This window comes from Eubalaena glacialis, chromosome 3, assembly GCF_028564815.1.
Source record: "Eubalaena glacialis isolate mEubGla1 chromosome 3, mEubGla1.1.hap2.+ XY, whole genome shotgun sequence".
Taxonomy (NCBI): Eukaryota; Metazoa; Chordata; class Mammalia; order Artiodactyla; family Balaenidae; genus Eubalaena; species Eubalaena glacialis.
In genome coordinates this window covers 84,885,683-84,898,221 of record NC_083718.1, presented here as the reverse complement: position 1 = coordinate 84,898,221, position 12,539 = coordinate 84,885,683, and the positions used below count along the sequence as shown (strand labels likewise).

At 37.6% G+C, this 12,539-nt stretch overlaps 1 protein-coding gene across 3 annotated transcripts in view; it reads left to right on the top strand.

Moving 5' to 3' along the window:
* SNX27 (sorting nexin 27) overlaps window positions 1-12,539 on the top strand; it is an 84,109-nt gene that overhangs the window by 38,731 nt on the left and 32,839 nt on the right. For all 3 annotated transcript variants that reach the window (XR_009700352.1, XM_061183475.1, XM_061183474.1), the window contains exon 3: window positions 11,843-12,035. Coding sequence is in view for 2 of the 3 variants with exons in the window: in XM_061183475.1 (XP_061039458.1) it covers window positions 11,843-12,035 (193 nt within the window). In the remaining variant the exon portion in view is untranslated. The remainder of the gene's footprint in view (window positions 1-11,842; window positions 12,036-12,539) is intronic.

Below are 12,539 nucleotides of genomic sequence, written 5' to 3'. Positions count from 1 at the left end.
ATATATATGGGTCTTGTTTTTGTATCCATTCAGCAAACCTGTGTCTTTGGGTTGGAGCATTTAATCCATTCACGTTTAAGGTAATTATCGATATGTATGTTCCTGTGACCATTTTCTTAATTGTTTCGGGTTTGTTTTTGTAGGTCCTTTCTTCTCTTGTGTTTCCCACTTAGAGAAGTTCCTTTAGCATTTGTTGTAGAGCTGGTTTGGTGGTGCTGAATTCTCTTAGCTCTTGTTTCTCTGTAAAGCTTTTGATTTCTCCATTGAATCTGAATGAGATCCTTGCCGGGTAGAGTAATCTTTGTTGTAGGTTCTTCCCTTTCATCACTTTAAGTATATCATGTCACTCCCTTCTGGCTTGTAGAGTTTCTGCTGAGAAATCAGCTGTTAACCTTATGGGAGTTCCCTTGTATGTTATTTGTCGTTCTTCCCTTGCTGCTTTCAGTAATTTTTCTTTGTCTTTAATTTTTGCCAGTTTGATTACTATGTGTCTAGGCGTGTTTCTCCTTGGGTTTATCCTGTATGGGACTCTGCGCTTCCTGGACTTGGGTGGCTATTTCCTTTCCCATGTTAGGGAAGTTTTCGATTATAATCCTTTATATATTTTCTCTGGTCCTTTCTCTCTCTCTTCTCCTTCTGGGACGGATGCGGATGTTGTTGCGTTTAATGTTGTCCCAGAGGTCTCTTAGGCTGTCATTTCTTTTCATTCTTTTTTCTTTATTCTGTTCCTCAGCAGTGAATTCCACCATTCTGTCTTCCAGGTCACTTATCCGTTCTTCTGCCTCAGTTATTCTGCTATTGATTCCTTCTAGTGTAGTTTTCATTTCAGTTATTGTATTGTTCATCTCTGTTTGTTTATTCTTTAATTCTTCTAGGTCTTTGTTAAACATTTCTTGCATCTTCTCTATCTTTGCTTCCATTCTTTTTCTGAGGTCCTGGTTTATTTTCACTATCATTATTCTGAATTCTTTTTCTGGAAGGTTGCCTATCTCCACTTCATTTAGTTGTTTTTTCTGGGGTTTTATCTTGTTCCTTCATCTGGTACATAGCCCTCTGGCTTTTCATCTTGTCTATCTTTCTGTGAATGTGGTTTTTGTTCCATAGGCTGCAGGATTGTAGTTCTTCTTGCTTCTGCTGTCTGCCCTCTGGTCCACCCTTATGTTTGAAAGATATTTTTACAGGGCATAAAATTCTGGGATGATTTTTCTTTCAGTACTTTAAAACTGTCACACCAAAGAACCAGCTCTTAGTTTCATCAATCTTTTCTATTGTTTTGTTGTTGTCATTGTTGTTATTTAGTCTCTATTTCGTTTATTTCTGCTCTTATCTTTATGATTTCTTTCCTTCTACTAACTTTGGGTTTTGTTTGTTCTTTTTCTAGTTACTGTAGGTGTAAAATTAGCTTGTTTATTTGAGATTTTTCTTGTTTCCTGTGGTAGGCTTGTATCCCTATAAACGTCTCTCTTAGAACTGCTTTTCCTGCATTACATAGATTTTGGATCGTTGTGTTTTCGTTTTCATTTGTCTCCAGGTATTTTTAAATTTCTTTGATTTCTTCAGTGACCCATTGGTTGTTGAGTAGCACATTGTTTAGCCTCCATGTGTTTGTGTTTTTTGCAGTTTTTTCTTGTAGTTCGTTTCTAGTCTCATAGCATTGTGGTCAGAAAAGATGCTTGATATGGTTTCAATTTTAAATTTACTGAGACTTGTTTTGTGACCTAGCATGTGATCTATTCTGGAGAATGTTCCACGTGCACTTGAAAAGAATGAGCAATTTGCTGCTTTTGGATGGAATGTTCTATATAAATCTGTTAGGTCTATCTGGTTTAATGTGTTATTTAAGGCTAGTGTTCCATTATTGATCTTCTGTTTGGATCATCTGTCCATTGATGTAAGTGGGGTGTTAAAGTCCCCTACTATCATTGTGTTACTGTCAGTTTTTCCCTCTTTGTGTCTATTAATATTTGCTTTATGTATTCAGTGCTCCTATGTTGGGTGCATATATATTTACACTTGTTATATCTTCTTCTTGGACTGATTCATTGATCGTTATGTAATGTCCTTCTTTATCTCTTATTACAGACTTTGTTTTAAAGTCTTTTTGGTCTGATATATTTGCTATCCTGGCTTTCTTTACATTTTCATTTGCATGGAGTACCTTTTTCTATTCCCTCACTTCTGCCTGTGTGTGTCTTTAGATCTGAAGTAAGTCTCTTTTAAGCAGCGTATATGTGGTTCTTGTTTTTGTATCCATTCAGCAACTGTATGTCTTTTGATTGGAGCATTTAGCCCATTTACATTTGAAGTAATTATTGATAGGTTTGTACTTATTGCCATTTTATTAATTGTTTTGTGGTTGTTTTTATGGCTCTTATTGTTCTTTTCTTCTTTTTTTGCTCTCTTTCCATATTTTTAGTGTTATGTTTGGATTCCTTTCTCTTCTTTGTGTGTATATCTTTTATAGACTTTTGGTTTGTGATTACCGTGAAGTTTATATATAGCAATCTATCTATCTGTCCATCTATTTATATGATTATTTTAAGTTGCTGATCTCTTAATTTCGAATGCATTTTAACAATCCTGCATTTTTACTCCTCGCCACATTTACTGTTTTTAACATCATATTGTACATCCTTTTTTGGTGTGTGTATCCCTTAACTGCTTATTGTGATATTGATGATTTCGATACTTTTGTCTTTTAACCTTCCTACTAGCTTTATAAGTGGCTGATCAACTACCTTCACTGTATGTTTGCCTTTACCAACGAGATTTTTCCTTTCATAATTTCTTCTTTCTAGTTGTGGTCTTTTCTGCATAGAGACAGCCCTTTAACATTTCTTGTAAAGTTGGTTTCATGGCGCTAAACTCTTTCAGCTTTTGCCTTTGTGTAAAACTTTTGATTTCTCCTTCAAATCTTAATGATTTGAATAATTATTCAAATTATTGAATAATTTGCCAGGTAGAGTATTCTTGGTTGTAGGTTTTTTCTTTTCATCACTGTAAATATATTGTGCTACTCCCTTCTGGCCTGCAGAGTTTCTGCTGAAAAGTCAACTGATAGCCTTATGGGAATTCCCTTGTGCATAACTAGTTGCTTTTCCCTTGCTGCTTTTAATATTCTCTCTTTATCTTTAATTTTTGCTATTTTAATTACAATGTGTCTTGTTGTGGTCCTCTTTGGGTTGATCTTGTTTGGGACTCTCTGTGCTTCCTGGATCTGGATGTCTGCTTTCTTTCCCAAGTTAGGGAAATTTTTAGCTATTAATAGGTCTTCAAATATGTTCTCTGCACCTTTTTTCTCTCTCTTCTCCTTCTGGGACCCCTGTTATGTGAATGTTATAAGCTTGATGTTGTCCTAGAGGTGTCTTAAACTGTCCTCATTTTTAAAAATTATTTGTCCTTTTTTCTGTTCAGCTTGAGTGATTTCCTCCACTCTGTCTTCCAGTTTTCTGATCCATTCCTCTGTATCATCTAATCTCCTGTTGAATCCTTCTAGTGTATTTTTTATTTTAGTTATTGTATTTTTCATCTCTGTTTGGTTCTTTATATTTTCTAACTGTTTGTTAGAAACTTCTAACTTCTCACTGTGTTCATCCAGTCTTCTCTAAAGTTCTTTGAACATTTTTATGATCATTACCTTAAACTCTATTGCATAAATTGCTTGTCTCCATTTCACTTAGTTCTTCTTCTGGGGTTTTGTCTTGTTTCTTTGTTTGGAACATATTCCTCTATCGCCTCATTTTGCCTAATTCTGTGTTCTTATTTCTATGTATTTGGTAGGTTGGTATGTTTCCTGATCATGGAGAAGTGGCCTTATGTAGGAAATGCCTATGGGCCAGCAGCATACTCCCCTCTGGTCACCAGACCTATATGCTTTAGGGGTGCCATCTATGGGGGCTGCATGGGCCCTTCTGTTGTGTCAGGCTGACTACTGTGGGCGCATTGGTAAGCATGGATGGTCCCTGATCAGGTTGGTTGCCAGGCCTTGCCTAGTGCAGAAGCTGCCAGTGACTGGTGGGTGGGTCCATGTCCAGGGAAGGTTCTGGGGCTGGTGTCAGCCTGCTGGTGAGTGGGGCCAGTTCCTGACTTGGCTGGCTGTGGGGCCCAGGGTTTCCCAGAGTTGATGTTGGCCCACTGGTAGGTGGGGCTGGATCCCCGGGCAGCTGGCCAATAAATATATGGAGAGGTGATGATCAGCATCATTAGTAATCATGGAAATGTAAATTAGGACCACAGTGAGAAATCTTTTCATACGCATTCCACTGGCAAAAATTAAGAGGATCTTTTTTTTTTTTTTTAAAGTATTTGTTTATTTATTTATTTATGGCTGTGTTGGGTCTTCGTTTCTGTGCGAGGGCTTTCTCTAGTTGTGGCAAGCGGGGGCCACTCTTCATCGTGGTGCGCGGGCCTCTCACTATCGCGGCCTCTCTTGTTGTGGAGCACAGGCTCCAGACGCACAGACTCAGTAATTGTGGCTCACGGGCCCAGCTGCTCTGCGGCACGTGGGATCTTCCCAGACCAGGGCTCGAACCCGTGTCCCCTGCATTGGCAGGCAGATTCTCAACCACTGCGCCACCAGGGAAGCCCCAAGAGGATCTTTTTATATTATTACTGAAAGGAGTATAAATTGATGTAACTACTTTAGGTTACAGTTTGGCATTACCTCCTTAAGTTGAATATTCACATACCTTATAACTCTGCAGTTCCTCTTGTAGGGTATACCCAGGAGAATCTCTTATATATGTACTACAGGGGACATATGCACAAATGTTCATAGCAGCATTGTTCATAATAACCAAAACTAAGAAGTAGTAAAAACCCAGAAACAACCTGAATACCCATCAACAGAACAGATTTTTGAAAAGTGAAACAACGAAGTGTTATATAAAACAGAATAAACCACAAAGATATATAACGTTGTGGATGAGACTAAGTGAAAAAATAAGTCCCAAAAGGTCTCATTCTGCATGATAGCCTTTTCACTAAAATACCCTTCAAAAATTAAAATAAAAAATAAAAATATAAGGATTACATATAAATGCAGGAAAAAACTATAAAAACAAGGGAAAAACAAGGGAATAATGAAAAAACTATAAAAACAAGGGAATAATGAAACATGGTTGAGCATAATAATTTTGGGAGTTAGAGAAACAGGGAGATAGGGTGAAGGAGGCAGAGACTATATGGTTAGAAATAAGTTTTTGTGAAGGTCTTAGCTTTTAGTTTGCTTTTCACAATGTTAAAAATAACTAAATTGGGACTTCCGTGGTGGTCCAGTGGTTAAGACTCCACGCTTCCACTGCAGGTGGCACAGGTTCAATCCCTGGTTGGGGAACTAAGATCTCACATGATGTGTGGCATGGCCGAAAAAATAAAAAATAAAAGTAAAATAAAAATAACTAAATTAAATATCCAAACAAAGAGTTTGCCAAAATGAGACTGTGTTATGAACCAAGGATTGTGATTAATCCAGTTCTGTACACCTGAGGTCCAAATAAAGAAAATAGATACCATTTATGACCCACATTAGGGAAAACACATACACACACACACACACACTAAACCTAAGTTCTTTAGGATCATGTTGTTTCCTTTTGCTTTTTTTCTTTCCAAGAAGAGGCCTAAATACTTAAGTATTTGGGAGGAATCCCTTAGTTAAGGATCTCACACATTTCAGCCAGAAATCATCTAAGAGTGCTGTATCTCCTTTTGCTATTATAAGCAGCTTATGAATAGCAAATAATTGTCCTTTTGAAGATGAATTTTCAGCTAAAAACAAGATTAAATGGCAAGGTAGCATTGGAAACAATTTGTTGATCATAATGTACGTTGAAGATTCATTCAGATCAATAGCATGGACTAGATCAGGGTCTATTTGACATTTGGAAGCAGAACTTGGGTGATGTTGTCATGGCCAAATTGTCATCATTCTTTTTTTCTAATCACTTTTGCATTGTATAAGGAGAGTCTCTTCTGTGTGTTCAGTAGCACAATTCCTGTTGGTTACTAGAGGTTTGAGAAAGTGAGAACATTTTAATATTCAGATCCTACATAGAATGAGATGTTACCATTTAAAAGCCTTAAGAAATCTGTAGGTGGGGATTAAGGAAGCAACAAAATAAAGATCTCTGATATCTGGAATTTTGGTTTTTGCTATTGAATACAGAGCCCAGGTATTACTAGAATTGCTTTCCCTTCAGTGGTTTGTGCTATTGTGAGAATTTATCAGTTACTGTCTTCTGGCATTCATTCCATAGAATTAATTCATGAGGATAAAGAGAGAAATCGCATGGCATGGATTTTCAACATTTACATATTGAGAAATTTGGAAATTATTTCAAAGCTGAAGTTTGAAACTTTGACTTGCAGAATCCAGAGAGACAAAATTAGATCACTGATCAGATAAGTTGTACACTTTCCCCACTTGTAATTCATTCCTTTTCCCTTATTGGGGTCTAACTCAGCAAAGAGTATCTCAAGAGGGCTGTAACTTGTTACCCTTGGAAGCTGGCTTTGCAATCCGAACATTCTAACTTTTTTTTAAATAGATCTTTATTGGAGTATAATTGCTTCACAATACTGTGTTAGTTTCTGTTGTACACCAAAGTGAATCAGCCATATGCATACATATGTCCCCGTATCCCCTCCCTCTTGAGCCTTCCTTCCATCCTCCCTATCCCACCGCTCTAGGCAAATCACCGAGCTGATCTCCCTGTGTTATGCTGCTGCTTCCCATAACTATTTTACATTCGGTAGTGTATATATGTCGATGCTAATCTCACTTTGCCCCAGCTTCCCCCTCCCACCCTGTGTCCTCAAGTCCATTCTCTATGTCTACATCTTTATTCCTGCCCTGCAACTAGGTTCATCAGTACCATTTTTTTTTTTTTTTTTAGATTCCATATATATGTGTTAGAATACGGTATTTGTTTTTCTCTTTCTGACTTACTTCACTCTGTATGACAGACTCTGGGTCCATCCACCTCACTACAAATAACTCCATTTCGTTTCTTTTTATGGTTGAGTAATATTCCATTGTATATATGTGCCACATCTTCTTTATCCATTCATCTGTCGATGGGCATTTAGGTTGCTTCCATGTCCTGGCTATTGTAAATAGTGCTGCAATGAACATTGTGGTGCATGTCTCTTTTGGAATTATGGTTTTCTCTGGGTATATGCCCAGTAGTGGGATTGCTGGGTCGTATGGTAGTTCTATTTTTAGTTTTTTAAGGAACCTCCATACTGTTTTCCATAGTGGTTGTATCAATTTACATTCCCACCAACAGTGCAGGAGGGTTCCCTTTTCACCACACCCTTTCCAGCATTTATTGTTTCTAGATTTTTTGATGATAGCCATTCTGACCGGCGTGAGGTGATACCTCATTGTAGTTTTGATTTGCATTTCTCTAATAATTAGTGATGTTGAGCATCTTTTCATGTGCCTCTTGGCCATCTGTATGAACATTCTAACTTTTGAAGTTTTGTAGGATATGGTCAGTTGGAGAAGACAGTGACCAGTGATCATTAAATTCAGCGTGCTATCGCAAGCTTGACAAACATCATCTAAATTCCATGTATGAGCCAGCCAGTCTGAGGGTTTACATTAAGGTGGAAAGATCCTAGAAGCACTGTCCGCCTGTGTATATCTTTAGTTCCTATCTGATAATCTTCCTTCAAGTCCAGAGAATATATTTTTTGACGGAAGTTTTCATTTGTAATGAGACCATGGTCGTTTCTCATGGATCATGGATATTCATGAGTTGATTCAGCAGGGAGTCAGTCATTTTCTTTGCAAATGAGTGTGTCCAAACCAGGGAAATGGATGCTAATGGATCTTGGTTAATTTTAAGGACAAGTGAAGAACAAAGCAGTCTCTGTTGTGATCTCTTTTTGTATGTTTCTCATTTGCTAATAAGCACAGTTAATTTAAAAACAGTTTGTGTTTCCATACGAATTGTAAAGTTTTTTGTTCTAATTCTGTGAAGAATGCCATTGGTAGTTTGATAGGGATTGCATTGAATCTGTAGGTTGCTTTGGGTAGTACAGTCATTTTCACAATATTGATTCTTCCAATCCAAGAACATGGTATATTTCTCCATCTGTTTATGTCATCTTTGATTTCTTTCATCAGTGTTTTAGCCTGAGAAAACCGTAATTCAAAAAGAGACATGTACCACAATGTTCATTGCAGCACTATTTACAATAGCCAGGACATGGAAGCAACCTAAACGTCCATTGACAGATGAATGGTTAAAGAAGATGTGGCACATATATACAATGGAATATTACTCAGCCATAAAAAGAAACGAAATGGAGTTATTTGTAGTGAGGTGGATGGAGTTAGAGTCTGTCATACAGAGTGAAGTAAGTCAGAAAGAGAAAAACAAATACAGTATGCTAACACATATACATGGAATCTAAGGAAAAAAAAAAAAAAGGTCATGAAGAACCTAGTGGCAAGACGGGGATAAAGACACAGACCTACTAGAGAATGGACTTGAGGATATGGGGAAGGGGAAGGGAAAGATGTGACAAAGAGAGAGAGCGGCATGGACATAAATACACTACCAAACATAAAATAGATAGCTAGTGGGAAGCAACCGCATAGCACAGGGAGATCAGCTCTGTGCTTTGTGACCACCTAGAGGTGTGGGATAGGGAGGGTGGGAGGGAGGGAGATGCAAGAGGGAAGAGATATGGGAACATATGTATATGTATAACTGATTCACTTTGTTATAAAGCAGAAACTAACACACCATTGTAAAGCAATTATACTCCAATAAAGATGTTAAAAAAAAAAAAGATGTGGCACATATATACAATGGAATATTACTCAGCCTTAAAAAGAAATGAAATTGAGTTATTTTTAGTGAGGTGGATGGACCTAGAGTCTCATACAGAGTGAAGTAAGTCAGAAAGAGAAAAACAAATACTGTATGCTAACACATATATATATGGAATTTAAAAAAAAAAAAAAAAGAATGGTACTGATGAACCTAGTGGCAGGGCGGGAATAAAGATATAGACATAGAGAATGGACTTGAGGACACAGGGCGGAGGGGGAAGCTGGGGTGAAGTGAGATTAGCATCGACATATATACACTACCGAATGTAAAATAGTTATGGGAAGCAGCAACATAGCACAGGGAGATCAGCTTGGTGCTTTGAGATGACCTAGAGGGGTGGGATAGGGAGGATGGGAGGGAGGCTCAAGAGGGAGGGGATATGGGGATATATGTATGCATATGACTGATTCACTTTGTTGTACAACTGAAACTAACACAGTATTGTGAAGCAATTATCCTCCAATAAAGGTCTATTTAAAAAGAAAAACGGTTTGGCTCTTGTGGAAGCCATTCCTACCTGCATTAAAGTATTACTGAACTGTCAGGCATCCTATTTATAGTTCTGTTCCCTTTGACTTCACATTTAAGTAGGAAGAGGTTGGTGGTGAGAGGCTATTTGATGTTACTCTTCTCACCTTATAAGAAACTGAAATTTTAGGATTGAAATTGTCACAAAGGCCTCTCAAGTTGTAGGGTTCTTTCTACCCTAGGAAATGTTTTTCTAGACTTGCGATTACTCAAGTCATCATCATTGAGGAAATCCAGTCATAGTCTTTCTGTGTGTTATCAAAGCCCTAGTCTACTCTTCCCTGGAAAAAGACATTGGGGAATACCTAATTCACCAATGCCACTAAGCTAGCTTTACCTCCCTTCCTTCCTTCCTTGTGTGAGGAAGTCAGACTGATTTTTAACACCAGTTGGGTTGTGGACTTGCTTTTTAAGCAAAGGAATGATGATGTTATTGAGAAATTTGGGAAGTTTAGTTTGAGAAGTAAGTATATAAGACCAGGTTGACTGAATAAGACTTTCTTGAGACTGCCTGCCCTTAAGAGAATGTGTGGTCTTGTCTGAGGGGAAGACTGTTTTCGTTTTAATGCTTTTGTACTTAAGAAGGAATACTTGGTAATATGTGTGATTCATTACAATCAGTTATAAATTTGAGCGATAATTATAAGAAAAAACTCATTGATCAGGATCATACTCATCCCTGGACACTATTTGATAGTGGTTAGAGGCTTTGCTTTTAAGTAGGGGAGGGATCATAGAAGGAGAGTTGTGAGAGAGGAGTTTTTAAATTATTGTTGCATTTAATTTATACTTCCTAAATCACAGGAGCATGGAAAAGATTCTTCCTGAGATTGAGGGAAGGGCTTTGGTGTATACATTCTCAGTGACTAAGTCTTTATTTATTGATTTATTTATTAAATTGAAGTATCGTTGATTTACAGTATTGTGTTAATTACTGCTGTACAGCAAAGTGATTCAGTTATACATAAATATACATTTTTTTGTATTCTTTTCCATTATGGTTTATCATAGGATATTGAATATAGTTCTCTGTGCTGTACAGTAGGACCTTGTTATTTATCCATTCTGTGTATAAAAGCTTACATCTGCTAACCCCCACCTCCCACTCTATCCCTCCCCCAACCCCCTCCCCCTTGGCAACCACCAGTCTGTTCTCTATGCTCAGTGACTAAGTCTTGATTACATGAGTAGATGACCTATTTTGTGCACATTTAAATTTTTGAATGATTTTTGCTAAGCCAGTAAATGTGATTTGGGGCTAATTTTCCCATCTCTGCATAATTTGATATGTTCTGAGAATACAAAGTAACTTAGATTATTTGATGTTTTTGGATTATGCATCCCACCACTTTCCTTTATGAGGACACATATTTAAGAATTACACATACATACATTCATTTCTTCATCAAATATTTACCGAGTGCCTACTGTGTGCCAGGCCCTGTTCTAGAAGCTTGGCATGCATCTGTGAACAGTAGACAGAAATCTCTACCTATTTCTTTTTTATTTTTTAAATATTTATTTATTTATTTAGGCTGTGCTGGGTCTTAGTTGTGGCATGTGGGATCTTTAAGTTGTGGCATGCGGGATCTTTTAGTTGCGGCATGCGGGCTCATAGTTGCGGCAGGTGGGCTTCTTAGTTGTGGCGTGCAGACTCCTTAGTTGTGGCATGCGGACTCTTAGTCGCGGCATGCGAACTCTTAGTTGTGGCATGTATGCAGGATCTAGTTCCCCGACCAGGGATTGAATCCAGGGCCCCTGCGTTGGGAGCTCGGAGTCTTACCCACTGGACCACCAGGGAAGTCCCTCTACCTATTTCTTTATGAGGATTATTAACTGTTTATATGAGGAGGTCCTTAGAGTACATTTATTCTTCAACTTTTTGTTAACCCTGTTTTAATGATGGAAGGGAGAAGAACAAAACTAGGGATATCTGACTTCAGGAAAGGAGCTTTTGCAAAAATGATATATTTGGTAACAAAAATGTCACTGTTGCTTACATCATTTTTAGATCTTTTCTTTGGAAGTGTGGTTCACACACAAATATCAGTCACATTGCTTTATAATCAATTCTAACTTTTTACATCTCTCTCCAAATTTGCTTGCTTGTTCATTCACTATACTTACCACATTGGCTTTGAATGATTTTTAACTTTCTGAAAATAAAATCTACCCTTAAAAGCTGATAATTGCCTCTGAAGATATTTAAAACAGTGTGTTGGAGGTAACTGTAATAGCAAAAGTAAGATCATGGGCTCCCTGAAGGCAGTAGCCCTCTTTTGTACATATAATTTCTGGCATGTTTATTAAAAGTAAATCTTGTTTTACAGTGACCTTGAACATATATTCTCTGTTAAGTGTGTAGCAGAATATACCTAACCAGTATCAATCTGAGCCTGACTGTAGGTGATTCTGTGATTTAATTTGTAGTAAGTAGGCTTTTTTTTGTTCTTCACCCTCACCAGGTATACAATGTTTACATGGCAGGGAGGCAGTTGTGTTCTAAGCGGTACCGGGAATTTGCCATCCTACACCAGAACCTGAAGAGAGAGTTTGCCAACTTTACATTTCCCCGACTTCCAGGGAAGTGGCCATTCTCTTTATCAGAACAGCAATTAGATGCCCGACGTCGGGGGTTGGAAGAATATCTAGAAAAAGGTAAGCCAGCCTATTAAACTCTACTATCTTGAGTAAACATAGGGTCTAGGTATATATTGCAGCTCCTAAACTGCATAGCTAAGTTTCCTGAAACTCAACAGTGAAAGTAAATCAGGTTTTTGACTTAAGTGTTGAATGATCTGAGCTTTGAAGCCAAGAGTGAAATGTTCAGTACAGCAATTAATAGCCTATTTTATTGACTCGCCAAACACTTAACAACAACAGAAAAATACATAATTATTTTTTTGATGCATTAAGGACCTTTATTTATAGGGTTATATTATTTGCACACAGCAAACATATACAGACTCAACAACATGCTAAATTGATTTGGGAACTAGATGGGCAGTATTTAAGACATTTTTATGAAAGTGATTCTTGGTTCACTGGCATGTCCTACTTGAAAATTCCTTATTCCTCTTACACGTGTCCATGGATAGGTTTGATGAGTTGTAGGTAAGCTAACGTCCTCTTATTCTAAGTAGGTTATAGGTAGAAATATTA